Source organism: Carettochelys insculpta, chromosome 3 (genome assembly GCF_033958435.1).
Source record: "Carettochelys insculpta isolate YL-2023 chromosome 3, ASM3395843v1, whole genome shotgun sequence".
Taxonomy (NCBI): domain Eukaryota; kingdom Metazoa; phylum Chordata; order Testudines; family Carettochelyidae; genus Carettochelys; species Carettochelys insculpta.
In genome coordinates, this window is record NC_134139.1 from 210,383,599 (window position 1) to 210,407,339 (window position 23,741).

A 23,741-nucleotide genomic window follows, 5' to 3' on the forward strand; every position below is an offset into this window, starting at 1 on the left:
CCCCTCAGGCTCCACCTCCTCCTTTGTCTCCAGTACAAAGGTGTTACCTGGTCATCAAGGTTGCCCTCAGCAGGAGCCCCACACCCTCTGTGAGCCACTCACATACACACAGGTATCCCCCACTCCATCACAGCCCTATTCATCCGTCTGTGGTCCACCATTCAGCCCTGCTGCACTGTTCCCCAAGCACCCAGCCCCGGAGCTGCGCAGCTCAGTTTGTGGCCTCTGCACTGCAGCCTGGGGCACCACGGAACTGCTCGCTCAGGGACAAGGCCCTACAGCAATGTGAGCCACCCCCTTCCTGGCCCGGCGTGCGTGGGGCCACTCAGCCCTTGGGAAACCGTTGCCTCACCAGGCACTGCTCAGGCTGTTTCTCACCACGGCTGCTCCCCATGGCTGGTGCCTGGGTGTCTAGTGCCTGCTGCCATCGGCAGAGCTGCTCTGCCCTGCTGCTGGCAGCTGTTTGCCAACGTCCCTGGAAGCCTTCACTTCCTGCTAGTGCGCAGGCGGTGGTGGCCCAGAAATCGGACCAGCCTTGGCATAAGCCTGCTCCTAGAGGCAGCTCTTCTTTTCCAGCTTCTTCAGCTCACCTACTTCACTCCTCGGGCATCGTGTCAGCCTCCCAGCAAGCCTGGAATAAAGTGTCCCATTACTCCCTGGAAGGGTACAGGTCAGTGCAGCTCTGAATTAAGCAAAGGGGCCTAGTGCCCAGGAATGTCTGTGGGGTTCCTAGTGCCCTGCAGACCACAGCTGTTAGGAAATCCCCTTGTACTGGAAAGCTGCTGTGAACGGTCCCTGGTTTCCTAGTTTGCTTCATGGGTCAGACACCACCCCACCCACCCGCCCGGCCAGCTTCCCTGGTCTCTCCCAGCAGGTTTCCCTGTCCCTCCGTTTCCCTGGTTGCCTGTGCTGTTCACACACTGATGCCAGCTGTCTTCTGTCTCCCAGCTGGCTGGAGAGGAATGTCCCTGTTTACTATTCCCAAATGCTGACGGTGCTGGGACCAAACCTGAAACTTGTCTGGACCAAGACCAACGAGACTGCAGCGTATGTCTCTGGGAAATGCTCCTCTCACATCTCCTGGGTCAAGAACCACCTGCCCGGGCTTGTTGAGTGGGTAAGTTCCAACTGGCATTAGCTGCCTGCTCACCAGCTCAGGAGTGGTGCTTGCTGCAGTCAGTGACACCAGCTCAGTCCTCACCCGCAGGGCCAGGGGAGTGGAACAGGCTGCCCCGGCCATGGCACCTGCGTTTCGGGGAGTTTTAGGGACAGCCCATTGTGCTAAGGGGTTGTGGCAGAGGACCTCGCCCCAGGAGGCTGGGCTCAGAGCAGCGTGCGGGCCAGCAGGGGCTGCCAAACCTGTGCCTGGGAACAGCTGCAGTTGCCCAAGGACGTGGGAACTGTTCAGTCCAGTGCGGGGTTTAGGGAGGAGGTTCGTTATCCCCACACAAGGGAGGAGTCTTGCACTCAGGGTGTGCTGTAACTCAGCAGTGGGCAACCTCTGGCTGCAGTTCGCATCCCACCCCCAGCCTCCCTGGATCTGGCCCATGGCGAGGCTCTGGGCCTGCCTTCCCCTCACAGTGGAGTGAGCTGGTGCCTGCGCTCCTGCCCCACACGTGTCCCTGCTGTGGTGCCCCCTGCCCCAGTGGGGCTGGAGCACTTTTGCCAGCTTGCCCCGCGTGGGGGTTGGGGATGCCCAGTGTCTCGCCGTGGGTGGGCTCAAGGGAAGACAGGGTCTGGATCTGGCCCTGAGGAGCTGGAGGAGGAGGGAGTCCTGTCACCTTGTGTCTGTCTCTCTCTCTCCTTGGGCCCACGCAAGTGAGATGCTCCTTTGTGTGTCCTGGGGCCAGGCCACTGAAGGGGTTTGTTGTGCTTCTAGCCGTGTGGTCCCTGCAGGATTTTTCTTGGGGTCAGTGGCCCCTGACCAGACAAAGGCTCCTTCTCACCCCTGCTGTAACTGGCCGGTGTTGGGGGGCCTGCAGGCAGTGAAGACTCTGTCCGACAGGAGCTGGGCAGATAGCAGGGATGGTGCGGCCCAGGAGTCTAATGAAATGGTTCTCCCAGCTCCAGGCCCGGGTTCCGGACTTCGTGTTGCACTTCGCTGAATGCATCAAGGAGCTGTTACTCTTCCTGCTGCAGAGCTGCCTGCTGCCAGCGCTGGAATCTGTAGCCACAGCCCTCGGGCAGGGATGGGAGCTCTGTGTGGATGCCTGCAAGTGAGCACTGGCTGCTTGGTCAGCTGCTGTTCCGGTTCCTTTCTTCCCGGGATGTTGAGCCATTAGTATTCTCTGTGCTTCAGATCAAAATGGAGCCCCTGCCATGGGTCAGGCCCCCGGGCCATTGGTCAGAAAGGAGAGGAGCAGGTCTTGAGGCTGCAGATGACTCGTATGAGTTGTGTTGGCACAGAGCCATGGCAGTGGGTAGTGGGTAGTGCCAGGCTGGGGCATGTGGGAAGACGGTCCCCACCCCAAAGAGTGCAGGCTCAGCAGAGTGGAGGCAGGGGCACTGAGTGATCGCCATTCACGGAGGTGGAGCCGACACCAATTAACACACGTGCCTGAGGTCACGTGGAGAGAACTGAGGCTTCACCCTATATTTCCCAAGCCAGTGCCTTGGCCCTGGGGCTGTCCATTCTTCCAGAATCCCCCTGCCCTGGACACACGGCACAGCCCATAAACTTCTTTGTCCTGGGCTCTGCTGCCGTGGCCTGGGGCACACCATCTCCCTCCCGTACAGGCGGTCCCCTGGGACTGTGAAAGGCCCTGGATATTGCTGCTGCAGTGGCCAGGCAGCAGGGGCAGTGTCTCTTCCATTCGTGGGGGGTTGTGCAAGGGCTCCCCATGCAGGGTCTGAGCTATTTGTTTGCTTCTTGCAGTCGTGAGTGGACAGGCCCAGACTATCTGCCTGGGGGAGCGTTGAGGGAATGCTGGAAGAGCCCTGTTGACTCTGTATGCGGGTGTCTCTGCACAACTCTGGGAGGGGACTTTCCCTCCTGTAGATTTGGTTGTCCGCCTTAGTGGCCTGCACGTCAGCCTTGGCTGGATTTGCTGCTGCAGGTCTCTAGCAGCTGGCTGGATGCTGTTAGCCTATAACCTGTTCTCTGTACTCTTCCAGTGGAGAAGTGTCGTGGGATTGCATGAGAAAACATCTGACAAGCTTTACCTATTCCTCCTGGATGTACCTGCAAAACACAACGCTAGCCCTCAAGAACTGGGCCCTGGACATGATCTCGGGACGCTAGAGCCTGCCTCCCTGGCGTGCTGGGGACGAGGCTCGCGTCGTTAAGCTCTTGTACAGTGATGAAGGATGGCGTCAGCGGTGTGCTTGCAGCAGCGCCTGCCTGGCGGGGACAGAGGAGTTGTCCATGCAGGCTGGAGGGAAGGGGGCTAGATGGGGAGATGTTTATGGGGGAGGGGTTGTCCAAGCTTTACGCACCCTGTGATTTACCAGCCCCTAACCCTGGTAAGTGAGCAGCTGACGAGGCCTCTCCACTCTGGGTCTGGCCCCCTCACACACCCTGTGCTTTGCAGTCCTAACAGGCGATAGCAGGAGAGCAGCACCCCAAAGGGCTGTGGCTCATCTGGGGCTGCCGTTCCTGGCTAGCATCACGCCTCTCCCCTCCCATACAGCCTCCTCCACCCTGCTTGGTTCAAGCTGCTCTGGACCGCCCCCGGGGCCATCGCTGTCCCCCCTGAGCTGACGGCATAGAGCTGTTTAGTTTAGTGCATGGACTTGGGAAGGTGCTTGAGGCTGGTGTTGAAGTGCACTGGTAAGAGCCCTCAAGTGATCTTCCTGACTGACTCCGCGAGCCCCAGCCTCTGTCACTTAGTTTGCTGAATCTTGCCAGCAGCCATTAAGGCGCTCTGATGCAGTGCCCTGCCCACGGCGCAGCTGCTTGGCCCATCTTGCTCAAGGAGAGCCTGCATTAACACTTCTTGGACCCAGGGCCCCCAAGCTCCCTCCAGGGGCAGCTTTCCAAGGGCTGCAGCATGGACCAGAGCAGCCCTGATCTCCACAGAACCACCTTGCCTGTTAATGGGGGGGAGTGGAGCCATGATCTGGTGGACTGTCCATCCTGGAGCTGGCTTTGGCAGTGCAGCCCTGTACGCCTGGGGAAGCCATCAGCAGCGGGGGGTTGAGGCTGCACTTTGGGGGAAGGTGAGAGGGGAGTGTTTCCTTCATTGCCCTTGGGCAGCCTGACGGAGTGGTAGCCTCTTTGCTGTGTGTTGTAGGAGTGGCCGGAGCAGGACTGTCCCAACGCCATTCTCACTCAGCTGGATGGGTCTGTGCAGTGAGGGCTGCTCTGTCGTTGGGATAAGAGCTAAGCGCGAGCCAGATTCTACCCTGGTTTATAAAGGTGGGGGGAGTCTGTAGCTCCACCCGTGGGCATGTAACGGTGTCTGACTGCAGCCCCTCCAGGCTGCTGGGAGTTCAGCTGCGGAGCAGCACAGCCGGGGCTGGTGGGTGGGCTCAGACCTGTGCTGGAACTGATCATCCTCAGGATAAAGGGCACCACTGACAACTGACTTCCTTGTTCTCTGCTCCCAGGGATGAGGGGTCTGGGAAATGAGCTGGTTAGGTCTCAGCCAGCCTGTGCACTACTGCCCAGCCTGGCCAGAAACAGCAGCGAGCCCCTGGCTTGCAGGCTTGACTGCCTGGGCGTGGGGTGGGGTGGGGCTGCTCTTCTGTCCAGGGGGAGGGGGGTGGCGGCAAGGCTCTTGCGTGTCGGGCCGGCTCTGGCCACCAGCAGAGCCTGCCCAGGAGCGGACGCGGAGGGGGGTGGTACGTGCGCACAAGCCACAGTAACCATGCGAAGCCGAGGCAGGGAGCGGCGGTGGCTGCTCGGTGCGGTGCAGGCCTGCTGAGGCCCTGGGGGAAGACGAGGCTGGGCTCGAGGAGCCTGTGGTCGCGCACCCCTGCGTCCTTGGCCTGCGGGGAAGGGGAACGCAGCTACCGCGCGGCCGGGCGCGTTGCCGGAGGCTTCGCTTCTCCGTGCGGGGCTGTGCGCGCCTGGCCGCGCCCCAGGGGAGCCCGGGCCGCTACGGGCTGCCTGCTGGCACCGCCGGGCTGGGGTCTGCAGCGCCCGGCTCCGCTCTGGCCCGCCGGGGAGGTGGGGGGGGGGCACCTGTGCCGGCCGGGCCGGGGGGAGGGGGGGTCACCTGTGATCTCCGTGAAATAAAGGAACCCCCGCCCCGCCCCGCCGCACGTGGTGTCCTGGGGGGGCCTGCGGGGGGTCAGCCCCTGCACCCCGCGGCTGAGCAGCGGCTGCTGCTTCCCGGGAGGGGAGGGTGGCCGGAGGGGCTGTAAAGATCAGGGTCCCCCCCCTCCGTCTACAGGGCTCGGACCCGCCCCTTTCTCCGGCCTCCCGCGGAAGTCGCGGTCCGCAGGAGTCCCGCCCCTCCGGGTGCTCAGCCAATGGGTGGGTGCGTTGCTCCGAAAGGCGCGTCGGCCAATGGGCGGGCGCGTTGCTGTTGTCGGGTGGGTCGGCGGCGTCTGGCGGCCGCGGTTGCTGGGCTCCCGGGCGGGGTCAGGCTCCGCGGAGCGGCCGGACCCGCCAGGCGGAGGTGAGAAACCCCGGCTCTGACTGCTCGGGGCAGCGGCCTGGGACCGCCGCTTCCCCCCGCCCCTCTAACCTCCCTCGCGCTGGGCCCCGCCCCGCAACGCTGGGCTCCCTCGGCCCCGCCCCCTTAGCCTCCCCCGTGCTGGGCCCCGCCCCCCAACGCCGGTCCCCCTCGGCCCCGCCCCCTTGAGCTCATCGCGTTGGGCCCCGCCCCTCCCCACCCCTGGACCCCCCTCGGCCCCGCCCCCTTAGCGCCCCCCGCGCTGGGCCCAACGGCCCCGCCCCTCTCCTCGCGCTCGGCTCCTCCCCCTTTCCCTGACCAGCGCTGGGCCCCCCCCCCTTCATCTCCCCTCCCCCTCGGTGGGCCCAACTGCCCCGCCCCCCGCGCCGGGCCAGCCCCGGGGTCTGCTCGGCCCGGGCCCCCGCCGCGCCCCGAGGTGTGTAAGTCCTGGGCCGGGGCGGGGCGGGGCGGGGCGGCGGCGCCTCCCCCGTCGCTGCGCCCGGCCCGGCCGGCGGGGCTGCCCGGCCGAGCCGCGCCCCGGCAGGAGGCAGCGGGGTCCCTCGGCCCGTGCCTGACGGACACGTGGCCCAGCGGGAGACGTCTCGGCCCTCCGCCGTCGGGAGGCTGCTGCCTTGCGGGGAGCGCGCGGGGCAGCCGCCCGGTGCTCTGGCCCTCGTGCGAGGGCGAGGCGCCCTGGGGGCGCTTCACCCCACAGCCGGCCGGCCGGCGTGGCTGCTGGCGCGCACTGCCGCGGGTGCCGAGCAGCAGGGCGGAGGAGCCTCTAGCAACACGGCTGCGTGGGGAAGGAAGCCGCTTCCTGCGGCACGGGCTACCCTGAGCTGAGCTGACCTGACCTCTCCCTGCCCTGGGCTGCGTGTGTCGGAAGTGCGCGGGCTCGGAGTCGCACTAAGGCGCGTGGCTTAGTTTGGGTTCGGCAGCTCTGCTCCGCGTGCAGGCGTGTTGACGTGAGCCCCTCGGGGCAGAGCTACGCAGGCCAGAAACCTCCCTGGATGCTCTCCTGAGCCGCCTCCCCCCGCCGAAACAAAAAGGAATTTTTATATAACGGCACCTCGAGCGCACGGAGTGTTTAGACTATGTCCATTTCTGCTGACCTCAGGGTGGGTCGAGTCCGTGTGTTCGTTTCTCAGATCGGTAAATAAGTTCCTCTCGGATTCCTGCAAGCAGGAAAGAGGGGACCACGCTCTTTCTTCGAGGGGGCCAGCTCTGTAGGAGCTGAGTGCTGTAATTAAGCTCTTTGCCTACATTTGGCAGCTTTGTTACATGTTTCTTCTACTTTTTCTTGATGCCTTCTCAAGGGGTGGGGTTCCCGTTCTTTGGGAAGAGCTTTCAAATTTAGGCGCTTAAAGTTTCTAAATCCATATTTAGGCATCTGAGTAAGTGGCTTGTACCCAACAGCTCTTGCTGAGATGTGTCTGCTTCCCAGGTGTCAAATGCAATGGGCTTCTGCGGAATGAAAGGCTCTGTGGAAGCAGCATGAGTAGTGGTAAGGTGCTAAGTAGTGGGCTGTGTACGTCTAGAGCAAATAAAAAAACCTGTCCTTGCCCCACATAGCCTCCAGTCTCGCTTCAGGCCTCCCGCAGCACTGGAGCTGAACAAACGACACGGCAGGGACGGTGTGTGGCAGGTCGCGTGTGCTGGCCAGGAGTGTCGTGCTGTGTGCTTTGTACAAGGGTGTACTTTGATGGCCCCAGTGCTTTTGTAACGAGTCCTTGTGGGTCTCGGGGCGGGGGGGGGGGGAGCAGCATGCGGCCCTGGAACCAGGAAGTTACGCTACGGTGGCCACGTGCCAGTGGTGGGCAGGGAGGCGCTTCTCATGGTCAGGTTGTTTTCTGCACTCCTCAGCTCAGGGACAGCCTGCGGCAGCCTTGGCACAGCCGAGAGGATGAAATCGCACTCTCGGTGGAGAGTTAAACATGGAGATACGCTGCGGTGGCCTCTTGTTCAGCTCCAAGTTTGACTCGGGGAACCTGGCGCACGTGGAGAAGGTGGAACGCCAGGAAGGAGAAGGGGATGCTGCTGGGAACAACAGCAGCAGCAGCAGCACTGCCTCTGCTGTGTTTGGCAGCTCCTTGCCCGCGGCAGACTACGAATTCAATGTGTGGACCAAGCCTGACTGTGCCGAAACGGAGCATGAAAACGGGAACAGGTGACGTGGCCGTGTGGGTGGAGCCTGTCCTCTGAGAAGTCCTCTCATTTTCTGGGTGCTAACAGCTTGCGCCAAGCCAGTCCAGGCAGTTTCTGAGCATGTGGTTCCATTCCTTGGCCAGCCGCTGCCTTCTACCCTTACATGGTGCTGAGGGCAGCACAAACCTTTCTGCCGCCAAGTGCACAAAGAGCATGGAGAAAGCCAGGAGTTTCTGGTCTGGCACTCTAAAAATCCCTCCTGCACACGTGCTAATTGTAGAGCTTCTCTCGGGAAGGGGCAGATCCATGTACCAGACTAGTCTTCAGGTTCTCCCACAGCATGGGTGACTTCTGCAGCACCAAGAGGGAAAGACGCTGTCCCTCAAGTCCCCAGAGAGGTCGAGATCATGCTTGGTCCTGCCATGAGGGCAGGGGACCAGACTTGATGATCTCTTGAGGTCCCTTCCAGTTCTGTGATTCTGTGCCCACTTCTCTGATTGTGCTGCAGAGGTTGCTGGGATGACTGTTCACGGCTGGGTTCCCTTTAGGCTCCTGATCTTACTGCCAGCACGATGCTGTAGTAGACAGAGCTAGTCTGTGGGATACAGGAATGTCAGCTCGATTACTGACCTGGTTCCTCCTTGTGTCCTTTTCAGATCCTGGTTTTATTTCAGTGTGAAGGGGGGAGCTCCAGGCAAGCTGATCAAAATCAACATAGTGAACATGAACAAGCAGAGCAAACTCTATTCCCAAGGCATGTCACCTTTCGTCAGGACCCTGCCTGTCAGGCCGCGCTGGGAGCGCATCCGGGAGCGGCCCACCTTCGAGGTATCTGTGCAGTGAGTGTGTTGGGGGAGTTAGGGTCAGGCCCTGTCTGCAGCTTTGTGACTTGTCAGCATTCTCTTTGGCCCAGGGAGCAGTATATCACAAAGGGGTTAGTTTAGTAAAGGAGGTGTGACCGGCTGGGTCTCCAGAGCGTCTTCAGTGAGTACTTCAGTCTCTCTTACCACCCACATGAGTGATCAATGGTCAGTTGCACCCACAGTCACAAAACAGGTCGTTCCCAAACCTAAGAGACCATTTGCTTACCTTGGATCAATTTGTACCTGGTAGTGAGCCCTATAGTTAGCTAACTAGGGGGAAAAGTTCCATACAGATGAAAAGAGGCAGTGCATATACCCAAGCGAGTTTATTCTGTGGTTCCACAAGGTGCCAGCACTCTGGCAGAGCAGTGTGTCTTTGGAGGGCTAGCCCAGCCTGGTCCAGGGCATCTCTCTGCTTTGTTTCTTAGTTTCAGCCCTTGTAAGAGTTCAGACAGCAAGAAGATGAAAAGTCGTCTTGTCACCATCTCTAGTTCCCCCTTCCAGAATTCAGGCTGATGGGACGTGTGGTGCCGGCATGGTCCTCAGATGGCCATTACCTGAGTGTTTGCATTGTGGTGTTCCATAATGGCCCCTTTAACCTTGGTAGTTCTCCTGGATGACATGGGAGCCACCTTTCCTCTCTGGCGGAAGTAGTTTTACACTTCCCATGGAAAAGTGGGATAGAGGTTAATGCAGGCAACATCTCACCAACATGTCCTAAAAACGCATTCTTACAAGATCAGCCCCCAGCTTGAATAGTGTTAACAGACAGGTCAGCTGGCCTGGTTTTCTGGTGCCTACATATGCTGGCATGTGACACCCAGGAAGCTCCTGCAGCTGGTTTCTCTAGTCCTTAAGTTGTAACGGTAGCTGGGAAACAGGCTGCTGGACTGCAGTGCGATTAAGATGGTAGTTTCATAGTTACGAAAAACCACCAACTGCAAACTGCGAGACTGAGAGTCCTGTGGGTTGGCGGAGGTAAGGGGGTGAGTTCCAGCCTGGGCAGCGACAGGGGAGCAGTCATACTGACAGCCCCCATCACTGACGGGCCTCGCCCCCGCTGGAAATACGCCCTTTGCAGTGCCCCAAGCGGGAAGATGTGCGGCGCTCCTGGGGCTCTGCTCCTGCCCCTCAGCCTCTGCTCTGTGCGTGTCTGTCTCAGATGCTGGAGACCCAGTTTGTGCTGTCCTTTGTGCACCGCTTCCTGGAGTACCGCGGCACCACCACCTACTTTGCCTTCTGTTACCCGTTCTCCTACACAGAGTGCCAGGAGATGCTGGCGCAGCTGGATAGACGCTTTGAGGAGTGCCAGTACATGTCGCCCACCAGGTGCGTACCGCCCTTGTTACCCTCACGCTCTGCCTGTCTTCTGCCAGCCTGCTACCGTAGCCGCCTCCCCTTTTGTGGTGGTTCTTGTCTGGGTGGGGAGTTGGAATAATTGTGCCGCTGCTGCCCTGTTCGCTGCCATGGCCACGTGTCTCTTATCGCCGGCTCTGGAGGGGCAACCACAACCATTTTCTCTGCTCCCCTGGGGTTCCAGGGAGTGGCCTTGGCAAGGGTAGAAGTGAGCTGAGATGCCCTGTGGGTCTCCTCCCAGAACTGCATTCTCCATCCAGCTTCCATGCGTCCCCTTTGCTGAAAGCTGAGCCGATCAGCAATACCCACAGCTCTCAGCTGCCTTGGCGGGGACCCAAGTGTGGGATGCAGGGAGCGGAAGTGATGAGCCGAGGATCCCGGAGCCTCCCTGCCTCCTGCCGCGTCAGTGTTGTTTCGCAGTGCAGAGAGTGGTGATGGAGAGAGGTTCCAGAGCCCCATCTAAACAAGCACTCATTCCTGGTACCTTGCCAGCGGCAGACTGCCATCCCCGTAGCTCCTCTCCTGGGGCTGATGGCAGCACTTGCACCACCTCCTCTGCTCCTGGGAGTTGCTTCTGCCCCCTTTTCAGAAGCTGAGTCTAATGCCCTGGCGGCCGGAGTCCCTGCAGAGCTGCTCTTTGCAGTTTCTCCCTTCTCCATTGCTCCTGGCCCAGGCTGCTCTTCCACTCTGCTGCTATGGCTCCAAACGGCTGTCTGCAGGCAGGCAGGCAGGCAGGCAGGAATCCTTTGTCTCCAGGCCACTCAAAGGCATTCCCTCCTCTGTGTCCTCGTGAATTTCACACCTCTGCTCATGTCTCCCGGGGCAGGTGTCAGGGACCAGAACACTGTTGGCTGTGAAAAGGCAGCTGGTATTGGCGCTTGGACCCTGCAGTCTCAGAGCACAAAGCTGCTGTTGCCGGACGGCCCCTGGCCTCTCCTAGGCCCTGGCGTGACAGGCTCACAGGAGCACTGGGGCTTGTAGTCCTTGGTAGCATTAGGAAAAGAGTGGAAGCAGGACTGTGAGTCCTGACACTTGCTCCACGTTTACCCACCCAGCCTGAGCGTTACATTCACTGGCGCAGGTTCACCCTGGCCACTGAAGTCCGTGGTGTTGCACTGGGCATGCATTTGGCCAAATAAGGCCAGTGCTCCCTGCTCCGTCAGGCCAGTGACTGGGGCATCCCTTGGTCATGCTTCCTGCTGCTGCACTCTCCCTCCCCAGGGTCTGGGTGCCCACCCCGTTTCCCTCTCCACGCCCCCCCACTTTGAATTCACAGCTCAGGAGGAATTCGGAGCTGCACAAGTTTTCTCTCTGCAGACCCCAGGCCAGCTCTCTCTGCTTCTCTTGAAGAGTGAACGTCTTCCTGAGAGCTCAGGTCTGGAGTGCGCCCACAGGCCTGGAGTGGTGCCCATGGCAGGCTGCCAGTCTAGAAGGGCCAACGTGTCACTACCCAGCAGTGACTCTCTGCTCCCGTCTCAGTGCAGGAACCCAGGCCCAGCCTGCCCTGGGGATTTCAGGGAAGAGGAGAGCCATGTGCACAGAGCCAGTGACTAGCTGGGTTGTGGAATTCAGACTCTGATGTTTCCTTGGATTTCTGCCGTGATCTGTGTGTGTGGGTCGCTGGGGTGGAAGTGCCAGGCTGGGAAGAAGGCGCTGTACTCTCAGAACAGAGCTTGTTGACCTTCTGTGCCTGTGCTCATGTCTGATTTCCAGCCCCTGATTCTGGCATCCAGCCCTCCCGAGAGAGCCCGTCTGCAGCTTCTTGTGCAGTGCTGCTTGCACAGGGCCCTTCAGGCAGTGCCAGCCAGCACCCCCAGGGCAGCATGCCTGTTCCTTCGGCTGGTCCTTTGCCTTGCATTCCTCGAAGAGCCTTGGGCTGAATCTGAGCCCTCCGTTTGGGCCCTTGTTCTACTACTGACGTGATCTATTGTCCTTGGCAACACTTGATCTCTCAGGCTGTTCATGCCATCGCCACGGTGACTGCCTTTCATCTCTGTCCTGTCCCCCCCTCTCCCGCCCTTCCGTTCTGAAGCACATGGGCATGCTAGGAATTTCCTGCCTTGTGACCCCCAGCTGGAAGGATCCTGGGGATGTTAGGCCCCCAGTCGCTACCTCCTCCCATCTTATTGTGCAATAAGGTTACTGGCAAACCAGTAGCCAAGGCACCACCTCTCCCTCTGAGTCCTGTGTGATCTCTGGCCGGGGATTCATCTCATGGCTGTTTCAGATCAAGTCCTGCTGGATTCCAGCCGCCAGGGCTGGCCCTAGGCACGTACACCCCTTCTAGGCAGAGTTGTGTGCTTGGCTTCCTGCCTTCTGCATGTGCTCTGGATTCTTGGCTCCTGTCCAGGGCTCTGCAGTGCCCACCCAGCTTGCCCTCCTCATGCCCCCTTTGAATTGAGGAGCTCAGCCTGTGTGCCCCACGCTCACCCAGGTGATACTGACATCCAAAAGAGGGCACCTGAGGGTTGGCCTGGGGCAGCTTGGTTTAGTTGCTCCTCTTCCCATTAACTTGGTCTTGGAGCTCTCGGGGTATTTCTGCATGGTGACAGCAGCCAAACAGTGACTTCCCCTTGCTTTTTCACTCCTCTGCTGTTCTGCACCCCCAGCAGAGGCCTCAATGGGAGCTCAGTCAGTCGACGGAGGAGCGCTGGGGCTGGGTGGGTCGTGGGAGAGTCCCTGGGCTGCTATCTCGAGTGTGGCGGGAAGAACCCTTCAGATCAGCTGGTGCCGGGATGCTCCTTGCGGGAGGAGAGGGCTGGGGAGGACAGGCATATTGCTGAGTTCACAATACTGGGAGGAGGAAGGAGTTGAATGGGGGGGTGGGGCAGGGCAGCAGGGTGCTGGCCCAGCTGGAGAGAGCGTTGGGTGCTGGAAGGATACGTCCGAGACCCTAAACGACCACTAGAGAAATGAGAGACGTAGAGCAGTTAGCTGGGGAGCAGGCACCGAAGGTGGGATACGTCCCGGCAGGCCCAGAGTGAGACAGGCCCCCACGGGACGAGCAGAGGGTAGAAGAGGGGAGCTGAGAGCTCTTGTAAGGGAGGGAGCACTTTGGTTATCCCATCAGCCGAGCAGGAGCTGTGTCATGGTCGTCTGCACTGCTCCATGCAGCGGGGTGAGGCTGGGCAGAACGGGCTCAGCTGAGACCTCGCGCTGTGTGAAGCGCTCAGAAAGAGCAGCCAGCTTCGTGTCTGCCAGCTGCCCATTGGTGCTGTGCGGCGAGGAGCTGGAGCCCGGGGTCAGAAGACAGCACAAGGACAAGCAGGTGGGCAGGGCAGCTCCCTCCTCCCGGGCAGGCTGGGCACTCCTGTGCCAGTTCTGGCAGCACGCTGCTTCCTGCCGAACGCCATCCTTGCTGCTCTGCTGTTTGACTTTTGGGCTAGAGGGGCAAGGTGGGGAACGAGGCGGACACTCCCGCCGGCTTGGGACCACGGCAGGTACGGTTCAAAGTCTTTGCAGCTTTTGGTGAGAGAGAAGGAGGAACAACGGCTAAAGCCTCTGGAAGGGAAGTGTTAAATCAGGCTTTCATTGTAACGCCAGCGCTTGGGCCCATTCCCTTTAGCTGGAGGAAGCTGTGGCAAGAAAGCCCCTTGTTTCCTGTCTCTGAGCTGGCACTAGAGAAGGCGAGAGCTGTCCCGTTGGGACAGGAGCGAGAGCCGCTGCTGCTCAGATCCCATTGGCTGGGATTCGGCTGCAGCTGTAGAGATGTTGAAATCCTTTGCACCCCTCTCTCCGGCCTTAACTGGTCAGGACGTGCTCAGGGTTAGGGTGAAGAAAGCATCCCAGGAGGCCCTGGCTTGCTCCAGTAGCTTCTGGTTTTCCTGTCTGTTCTTCTGTTTGCTTCACACCTCCCCTGCAATTTCTCCCTTGTTGAGGACCCAGAAGGGCAGCAGGGGCATGGCCTAGCCCCTCATTCCTTCGCTACTAACTTGGCCTAACAGCCGACGCATCAACTTTGGTGTGTAAATTTCTGGTTTCACACATTCCCTTCTTACTAAGCGTGATTTTGACAGTCTTTGAACGAGGTTAATGTGGCCTGTTATGTCTACTCTAGACTAGCTCCATTTGTGTGGCTCTCTTGCAGCTGTTGTTAACGCTCTCCGCGTAAAGCCCTTACGTTCCCTGGTAGAGTCCTAAGTTCCAGACCAGTTGTCCCAACACCATCCTGCTGTTGCCCAGAGCCGAGCAGGGTCCCACCAGCTCCGCTATCAGTCTGTCCTCGGCCAGCCCTCCTGGTGCACTCTGAAGTGCCTTGGGGCTGCCCCACATGCTTTGTCTCAGTGGCGTCCCTTCTTGCCCAGATTAGGCCTGTTCCCGTTCTCGTGTCCCCCGTGTGAGGAGGGAGGCTGGAGAGCAGGACTGTCACTCCCAGCCCTCTGTCCCTCAGTGAACAAGGACCCCCGTAGTGCTCCTGTTTCTCTGATCCAGCAGCAGGTGGAGCCCGGAAGGACCAGTCAGGCTGGCACTCTTCAGTGGGTTGGCTGCAGCGGCCAGTGCATCCTCCACACCGAGCTCCCACAGGACCAGCTCTTGGGCACATATCAGGCCTTGGCTTCAGCCTCATCCCTTGTCGTCTCTGTTCTGACTGCAGCCAGGTCCTCCAGCCTCTCCTCTCTCTGGTTTCTTGGGGCAGGATTCGCCCTCCCTCCTGCCCTTGGGGCCTGAGATTTTACCCTTCTCAGGGCAAACAATGTCCAATCTGGACTGTCCATCACCAAGGATGGTTTAGTCTGCCAGGAGCCTTGGGAAATTGTTCTAATGGTTCGTGTTTATTTCTTGTCTGAATTTCCAGTCCCTGGCTCAGGTCAGACCTGTCTCTGCTAGCTTGAAGAGCCCAGTACCAGGTCTTTGTTCCCCCGGTAGGTACTTACAGACTGGGATCAAGTTGCCCTTTAACCTTTGCTTTGTTAGAGTCAAGAGTCTGAATCCGTCCCCATCGGTCAGGTTTCTAGCCCTTGAATCGTTCCTGGGGCCCTCCTCTGTGCACTCCGCAACTCAAGAAATGTGTTGAGTTGGAGACACCACATCCAGACGTGGGACTCCAGCAGAGGTTTCACCAGAGCTAGACAGCCCCCTGCTCTGACTGAAATCCCACCTTTGCACGTATACGTGTGCGCTGCTCACCTAGCAGTGCAGCCTGCTCTGGCTCAGTGCCCTGTCCTCTTCACTGTGGCCCCCAGCTGTGTCTCCTCAGCAAACAGGCTCCATGGGGGTTTGTTTTCACTGATAAAACAGGCAGTCATATTGTGCAGGCCAAGAACTGAGCCCTCGGGCAGCCCGTTGGACATGGCAACTCCTGGAGAACTCTGCTTGCAGGTCTGGGTTCAGACTTGCTGTGTGCCAGGCAGATCTGGTTTCCACACACCTGTTGATTTAGGTTCTCCTCCCCCAGTTCCTTCGTAATGAGTTCCTACCAAGTGCTCTGGGACATCCGTGGGCAAGCCCCTAGTTACCAGTGTCCCACCCACACACCTTTGCTGCCTGGCTCCACTGCCAGCTGATCTGTTCTCCTGGTCCTCTGGTAACCGTGTCTTCACTCTGTCAGTGAAGGCGTTAAAGCACGAGAGCCCATTCGATCCGATCTGCCGTTGGACCTGCCTTGTGTCACAGGTGGGGCGGCCCGGCAGGACCACTTAGCTCTGGGATGAGCCCAGCAAGTCATTTGGCCCAGGTGTTTTCCAGAAAGCCACTGAGAGACTCCGCTCCGTAGCCTGTCCCAGCACCGATCACCCCATGGTACAAGTGTGTGCTTTCTGCTGTGAGCTCGCCCTCCCACCCGCTGGCGGCTTGCCTTTGGGCTCCTGGCTGCTTCACGTGCACAGAGACCACGTCCCCTCTCAGCGGGCTGCTCTCCTGGGCTCACTGCCTGGTGTTTCCTCTGCTCCTTGAGTCGTTCATGTGGCTCTTTTCTGCATCCTCTGCAATTTTTCACAGTTTTTTTTAAAGGGGGGCCTCCAGAGCTGGGCGCCGTACTCCAGCGTGGGCTCCCCAGAGCCAAACACCGGGGGAAGATCACCTCCCTGCCCCTACTCGGTAATCTGCCAGCGCCGCCACCCTCTGGCACGTGGGCATTGCTCGGGCGTCCTTCCTGTCTGGACCTGCACACGTAGGCCTGGCCTTGTAGGTGCTTCCGTACAGCATTCCTAGGTGCTGCCTCTCAGCACCGCCCCATTCTCTTGGGCAGGTGTCAGAGAGCTGCAGGTTGGTGCAATGCCCCAGCTTTGGAGGGACTCTGGGAGGAACACCTGCTGTCGTCTGGGCCTGCTGGGGGGGTCCCATTCTTCCTTCAGAGCCCTGCCTCCTGAGGTAGGGGCCTGCAAGCTCAGAGACCTGTTCTTTACATGGGGAGCCCTGCTTAGCAAGCCCCCTAAGACAGACCCCCCAGTAGAGACTTGTCTGCCGAGGTTCTCTGCAGACGGGTCCGCCTGAGGCCGTCCTTCCCAAGTGCCCCAGCCCAGCTCTGATTGCTGGTCAGCAATCATGCCTGTGTCTCTCAGCCTTCCTGAGAGCAAACAGTCCCTTCCCTCTGCTGGGTACTACTGCTATGTGGGGGAAACCGAGGCGCACACAGGTTTCACAGACCTATTTCAGGTATTCCCACCTCATCCCAACCGCCCGTTCCCCACCTGCCCTGTTTGGTTAGTGCTGCTCCTGTTCCGTGGCCTCCTGGGCGCCCATTGGATCTGCCCAGAATGTCTTTGTGAGAGTCTCTTCCTGGTCATCACGCCGGCTGCGCCAGTCTCTCGTGACCCCAGCCCTGCCTCCGCAGTACTCAGTGTGGGCTGCTTCTCATTCCTTGCACAGCTGTGTTCCTTCCCTGTGCCGGCACCTGTGTCATGCCAGCGCATCCCTTCTCCCGTGAGCAGTGCCAGCCTGCTGCGCCCACCCACCAGCAGTGTCCTCCTTGAAGAGCCAGCCACATCCTTCCTTAACACCCTCCCCACCGTGCAGCTGGTAGGGGCTGGCAGCTGGCGGCCTCCTGCTGACACAAGCCACCCCTCTCAAACCTGCGAAGTGTGTACCGGGCGCCACTCCCTTGACCACTCCTTCCACCTGTGAGTTACACCAGCTGGGGTATCTGCTCTGCTCTGGGGCCAGGATGACGTTGCCCTGCGAGTTTGTGAGGCGGCAGGTGCTGCTTCAGATTCCAGGCAAGACTCGGAGGCAGGGGGAATAGGGTGGCTTAGGCTTTTTGCACGTGGCTGGCGAGGCGAAGTGAGCCAGGCCAGGCCAGGCTGGAGCCCCAGGGTGGTTCTGGAGGGTGGCAGCTATGCCAGCACTGAGGGAAGCTAGGAGGAGGCAGCTCCCAAAGAGAACCCAGCGGGAATGGAGCCCAGGATGCTTGCAATGGGCGGGACTTCTCAGGAGAGCTGCCAGTTGCCCCCGGACTCAGGTGGGACTGTGCTAGCCCTCCTGAGTGGGGAATAAAGGGGTCCTTGGGGAGTCCCCTGGCTGGACAGGTGGGCTCTCTCCCATGTGCTGAGGCCTGGCATTTCCTTCCCTAGGGAGGTGGGGGTGAGCTGCCCTTCCTCAGCCGTCACACCTGCTCTTCAGGGCCTTTCTGCCTCTCCCCTGCAGCCCCCTCGACTCCATCTATTATCGGCGAGAGCTGCTGTGCCGCTCCCTGGACAGCCTGCGTGTGGACCTGCTCACCGTCACCTCCTGCCACGGCATGAGGGAGGAGCGCGAGCCCAGGCTGCACAACCTGTTCCCTGATGAAGCCACTCCTCGGCCACATTGCTTTGCAGGGAAGAGGGTGAGTCTCTGGTACCTCTGGCAGGGACAGGGACTTTCTGGGAGCAGTGACTGCCCTGCAGCCTGGCTGTCCTGCTTGCTGGTTGTCGTCTTCAGGTCTAGGAGCCCAAGCATGGAGGATGCAAGGGAGCATCCCTTAGGGGAGGGTTTCCTAAGGGGAATCCTGGAGCCTAACAGAGAGGAGAGGAAGGAATTGACCTAGCACACAAAAACAAAATCAAATGAGAGCCCTCACCGGTGACATCACACAAAGGCAGACCTCTAAACAGCGACCCATGTGTAAGTGCTTGTGTACAAGAGCTAGGAACCTGACTCCTAAGGAGTGACTGAGTGCCAGATGCTCAGCAGGGTACTGAGAGGCAGCTTGGAAGCATGCTGTAGTGCAGGTGCTCAATGAGACACAGCAAGGACAGGAGGGCACACCCGCAGCACTGTGTGGGAGAGAAAAGAGTTAAATACTGTAAAAGTCTTGAAGGAGTCAAACTGCCACTGAGTCTCAGTGGCTAGAAATTCCACCCCTGTGTAACAGGAATACAGCAGTTGGGATGTACTACCAACCACCTGATCCAGTTGGTGACTGTGACTGGGAAAGGCTCAGGAAGACTGAGAGGCTGTGCAAATAGAAACCTCAGTAATACGGGGGGATTTCGGCTGTACCCCCAGACTGCCTAACCTCAGACTGGGGCACAGAGTAACATTTCTACTAACCATTACTAGCTACTTTATGGAACCCACAATGGGAGTGGCAATTCTTAATTTAGTTCTAAAAGGTGGATGGAGTCTGGTTGAAGAGAAGAAAGCTGAACCACTTGGTAATGTCATTTAATTAACATTCTTGGTGGGGAAATACCAAGAACCCCATCAGAGTTGCATTTAACTTCTAAAAGGGGAGCTACACCAAAGGAGGGTATTAGTTAAATGAAAATTAAGAGGAGGGGTCACACAAGTGAAATGATTCAGGTTGCATGGAACCACTAGGAAACACCCTCAGAAAATCTGCACTTCATTTGGGCCACCAAGTAAAATCAAAAACCGGGGGAGCAAAATGTGTAGCTAATAAAAACCACTCAAGATAGGTAAGTTCAGAATGGGCTGCAAAGAACTGCAAAGGAGCCTCCCGGAACTGGGTGATTGGGCAGCAAAATGGCAGATGAAATTCAGTGTTGATAAATGCAAAATAATTCACATTGGTAAACAGTCCCAACTGCAGACCCAGGATGAGGGGCTACGTTAGTTGTTACCACTCGAGAGAGATCTTGGAGCCGTGTGCAGTGGCAGTTGAGAAAGAGAACTTTGTTACAGAGGAATAAGGAAGTGTCACTTACTCCCTTTGGTAAGACACGAATCAGATGTCACGTAATGAAACGAACAGGCAGCAGGTGTAAAACAAGCCAAAGGAAGTGAAGTGTTCCTTTGCATAGTGCATGGTCAGCCTGGGGGATTCTCTGCCTAGGGGTGTTGTGAAGGCCAGGACTAGAGCCGGGTTCGGAAAAGACGGAGGTAAGTTCATGGAGGGTTGGTCCATCACTGGCTGTTAGCCAGGCGGGGCAGGTTTGTCCGAAGCCCGGGAGTGGGATGTCGGGATGGATCACTCAGCGATTCCCTGTTCTGTTCATTGCTCTGGGGCACTTGGCACTGGCCACTGTTGGAAGACAGGACACTGAGACTTGGGGTGGTTGTTATGTTCTTGTCTGTGAAAGTGCCACAGTGTCTAAGGCCCGGTCAGAGGGGCGGTTTGAGACAGAAGGGCGCCCTTGAAGAAGTGGATTCAATGAGAAGAGCGAGAGGAGGCTGAACTCTGAGGAGCTCAGTGTAAAGGGAGAATGAGAGGCCCACAAAGAGTTTGAAGAGCAGCTAGGAACTGACCCCAAAGCTCAGAGTGGAACCGTCACGGGGTGGGCGTGGTATAGTGTTGTACTGAAAATCTTGCAGGGGATCTTTCCAGGGGAAAAGGCAAAAAGCTGCATTTATTGGTAATACACACATAGCAATCAACACTTATGATATGCGTGTGATAGATTACACACATGCGCGCGCGCGCACACACACACTCTCTCTCTCTCTCTCTCGTCTTGTTGCTGTTACCAGTAGTCACACCCCCTTTCTGCCCTGGCCAGGTGAGTTAGAAGGGGGAGGGGTGGAGCCGGGCTTCTGCGGATCCAGGTCGGTGCTCCAGTGCTGACAAGACAAACGCGGGGTCCCTGTGCGAGATGCCTTCCACTGACTGTGTCCCCTCTCGCGTGCAGGTTGACACCAGTTAGCCGGCTCATGCATATGCATAATCTGGAAGAGCAATCTTATGAATATGCATTTAGCCCCTTCTTCTGGGTGGCGCTTCCAAAGGCGGCACTTGCTGGTGACTCCCGTGTGTCCAGTCTTCTCTCAGTGGGCCCACTTCACAGGTTCCATTGTTCATCTCATGGGCTTGTGTGTCCAGTCTTCTCTCAGTGGGCCCGCTTCACAGGTTCCATTGTTCATCTCATGGGCTTGAGTCTGCCTCCTCCAACCCTTGCAAGTACCTGGAGGTGCTTTCGCCCACGCCCTCCCATTCCACCTCATTCACGCCACAGGGCAATCAATGAAGCAGTCCGGAAATAAAGGGTGCAGAGAGGTTTTCTTTGCTTTGCCTACTTCCAGGAACTGTTGTACAAAATAGAACAACATGTCTGTAGAACAGGGCTTGACACAGCGATACATAAAATGACTTGGTACAATATTTAAAAGCTGCGATGAGGAAGTAGTTCAAACAAAGATGTATCTACAACAGGAGCACTCAAGGAGACAAGGCCACTGCAGAGAGGTTAAAGGAGTCTTTGCTTTGGCCTTCACTGCAGAGGTAGGCTGACGCCCCTGCCAGCCATTGTCTGTAGGTGAGGAGCTGTTTCAGACTGAGCTGGGGGAAGAGGCTTGGGTTAGGTAGTGGCTGATGGATGTTTTTCTAGTGGTTCCTTCTCAGACTGCTGCTGCCCGTTGAAATGGAGTCTGTTGGCAGTGTTCCAGCATGGTGAGCTGGGGCTTGGATGCGTCGCACAGAGCTGGAAAGGGAGCAGTGGGCAGCTGTATGTCTCTCTCCACTAGGTCTTCTTCCTGAGCAGCAGAGTCCACCCTGGGGAGACGCCCTCCAGCTTCGTCTTCAATGGCTTCCTGGAGTTCATCCTGCGGGGTGACGACCCCCGTGCCCAGGTGCTGCGGCGCATGTTTGTCTTCAAGCTCATCCCCATGCTGAACCCGGATGGCGTGGTGCGGGGCCATTACCGGTGAGAGTGGCACCAGCTGCATGCTGCCCACTGTAGTGTGATTCTGGGGACTCTGGGCAGCTGAGAACCAGTCCTGGGTAAATTTGCTTAAACCTGGGCCACTTACGGCCCAGGCCGGGATTTCCCTCTCGCTGAGACAAATCAAACCAGCCACAACAGTACCTCTGCCAGCCCCCCTGGCCAGCCAGAGCCACACATGCAAACCCGCCGACTTCCAGCTGCTCCAAATGCCCATAGCCAGCAGCCCCCTTTACTCCGATGAGAAGTTGTTAAAGCCTGTTTAATCAAATCCACACAGATTCTTCTGGGCCCCAAAGGATCCAGCCACATTCCGAGGGTAGTATATACTTAATCTTACCCAAACCAGCACACTGGGCCCATCCTTGAGACTCTAACTTCTAAAAGTTTATCGAAACGAAAAAGCAGTCAAGTAGCACTTAATCATAAAACACTAGGACTGGAAGGGACCTCGAGAGGCCATCGAGTCCAGCCCCCTGCCCTCATGGCAGGACCAAGTACTGTCTAAGCCATCCCTGACAGACATCTATCTAACCTGTTGTTAAATATCTCCAACGATGGAGATTCCACAACCTGCCCACGTAATTTATTCCAGTATTTGACCACCCTGACAGTTTGGAACTTTCTCCTCATGTCCAACCTAAACCTCCCTTGCTGCAGTTTAAGTCCATTGCTTCTTGTTCTATCCTCAGAGACCAAGAAGAGCAAGTTTTCTCCCTCCTCCTTATAACACCCTTTTAGATACCTGAAAATGACTGACAAATGCTTCAAAGACTAACAAAATAATTTGTTAGGTGAGCTTTCGTGGGACAGACCCACTTCTTCAGACCATAGCCAGACCAGAACAGACTCAATATGTAAGGCACAGAGAACCAAAACCAGTAATCAAGTGGACAAATCAGAAAAAAAATGATTCAAGGTGAGCAAATCAGAGAGTAGAGGGGCAGAAGGTGGGGGCAGAGAAGTCAAGAATTAGATTAAACCAAGTATACAAACTATGCAAATGAGCCCCTACAGTGACCCAGAAAATTCCCATCCTGGTTCAAACCATGTGTTAATGTGTCAAATTTGAATATAAAAGAGTTCAGCAGCCTTTCTTTGAAGAGTGTTGTGAAAATTCCTCTTCAGTAAGACGCAAACTCTTAAGTCACTAACAGAATGGCGCGCTCCATTAAAATGCTGGCTGCTAAGTTTGTGAATCAGGAGTGTTTTTATGTCTGTTTTGTGCCCATTAACTCTTTGTCTGAGAGAGTTTGAAGTCTGTCTCATATACAAAGCATCTGGGCATTGTTAGCGCACGATGATGAATTTTCACAACACTCTTGAAAGAGAGGCTGCTGAACTCTTTTATATTAAAATTCGACACATTAACACGTGGTTTGAATCAGGATGGGAATTTTCTGAGTACTATAGGGGCTCGTTTGGATATTTGGCTTAATTTAATTCCACACACACACACACACACACACACACACACACACACACACACACACACACACACACACACACACACACACACACACACACACACACACACACACACACACACACACACACACACACACACACACACACACACACACACACACCCCCTTCTGCTCTCTGATTTGCTCACCTTGATAATTTTGTGTCTGATTTGTCCACCTTGATTACTGTTTTGGGTTCTCTGTGCCTTAAATATTGAGTCTGTTCTGGTCTGGCTCTGGTCTGAAGAAGTGGGTCTGCCCCCCGAAACCTCATCACCTAATAACTTACTTTGTTAGTCTTTAAAGTGCTACTGACTGCTTTTTGTTTTGATAGTATATAGACTAGCACGGCTCCTTCTCTGTTACTATCTAAAAGTTTGTTAACAAAGAGAGAGAGAACAGGGGGAGAGCAGATGGTTATGGTGATACTTTACATACACCAATTAAGGCTGTTGGTGCAGCCAGCGATGTGCTGTGCTCTGTGCGGAGGTTTTGAAAGTCTCTGAGAGCACAGTGCCTGCGTGGCGGGATCCCAGTCGCACAGGCTTAGATCTCGGAGACTGGAGAGCAAAGCTGGGCACTGCCAGGGCCATCTTGTACCTTGCCACGTGGAGGGAAAAGCTCCTTTCTTCTCCCATCGGCACTGCAGCATCTCCTGGCCAGGTGCCTGCTGTGCATGTTGCCATTGGTTGCTGGGCTAGCCAGCGCATCCCGTCCACTTCCACAGTGTGTGCAATCAGTGTCTGGGCCTTTGTTGTTTTGGTCCATCACCCTGGGGGGGTGGTGACCACACCTCCTATTGTGCACCTTTAGCTGCAGATCATTTCTGATACAGATACGGAGCCCATGTCTATAACTTCCCATACACACACGGCACAGACCGACTCAGCGTCACCAGCTTTCGTTAGACCCCTCCCTTGGCCCCCTAGCGTGAGGTGTGGTGTCACTACGTGCACTGCTGACAGAAATGACTGCCGTATTTAACTTTTAAAAACCCGGTAACATCACACCCAGCCTGCTGGGGCCGGGGCAAAGGTGCAGTTCATAGCCGGCAGGGGCCTGGGCGCAGGCAGCGCTGGCCAGCCGGTGGGGAGCGACTGACAGGCTCTGCTTGCGTCTGGGCTCTAAACTCTGCCCAGGGCTCACCTGCCACAGATTTCCAGAGGAGAGCCCCCTTGAAATGCTTGAGCCCCCCGCGGTCACTTGCCAGACCACACGCAGAGCTCAGCGAAGGGGAGGCACGACCGGCCCAGCAGGGAGCGCGAGGTTTTTCTGCCTGGCTGGCTGAGCTCCCCGGCGTCTGCTGCAGTGTCGGGA

At 57.5% G+C, this 23,741-nt stretch overlaps 2 protein-coding genes across 15 annotated transcripts in view; both read left to right on the forward strand.

Annotated features, from left to right (window-relative positions):
• TMEM214 (transmembrane protein 214) overlaps positions 1–4,526 on the forward strand; it is a 30,513-nt gene extending 25,987 nt beyond the window's left edge. For both annotated transcript variants that reach the window (XM_074991555.1, XM_074991556.1), the window contains exons 14-17: positions 577–670; positions 949–1,117; positions 2,065–2,216; positions 3,115–4,526. In XM_074991555.1, coding sequence (XP_074847656.1) covers positions 577–670; positions 949–1,117; positions 2,065–2,216; positions 3,115–3,241 — 542 coding nt within the window. In that variant the 3' untranslated portion in view covers positions 3,242–4,526. The remainder of the gene's footprint in view (positions 1–576; positions 671–948; positions 1,118–2,064; positions 2,217–3,114) is intronic.
• Positions 4,527–5,497: 971 nt separating this feature from the next.
• AGBL5 (AGBL carboxypeptidase 5) overlaps positions 5,498–23,741 on the forward strand; it is a 51,340-nt gene continuing 33,096 nt past the window's right edge. For 5 of the 13 annotated variants that reach the window (XM_074991548.1, XM_074991551.1, XM_074991554.1 and 2 more), the window contains exons 1-6: positions 6,034–6,679; positions 7,425–7,728; positions 8,363–8,534; positions 9,732–9,898; positions 17,507–17,684; positions 20,762–20,940. In XM_074991548.1, the coding sequence (XP_074847649.1) occupies positions 7,496–7,728; positions 8,363–8,534; positions 9,732–9,898; positions 17,507–17,684; positions 20,762–20,940 (929 nt within the window). In that variant the 5' untranslated portion in view covers positions 6,034–6,679; positions 7,425–7,495. Of the gene's footprint in view, positions 5,565–5,956; positions 5,998–6,031; positions 6,680–7,424; positions 7,729–8,362; positions 8,535–9,731; positions 9,899–17,506; positions 17,685–20,761; positions 20,941–23,741 lie in introns of those variants that run through there. The other 8 variants (XR_012645165.1, XR_012645167.1, XM_074991552.1 and 5 more) reach the window with 5 other exon arrangements.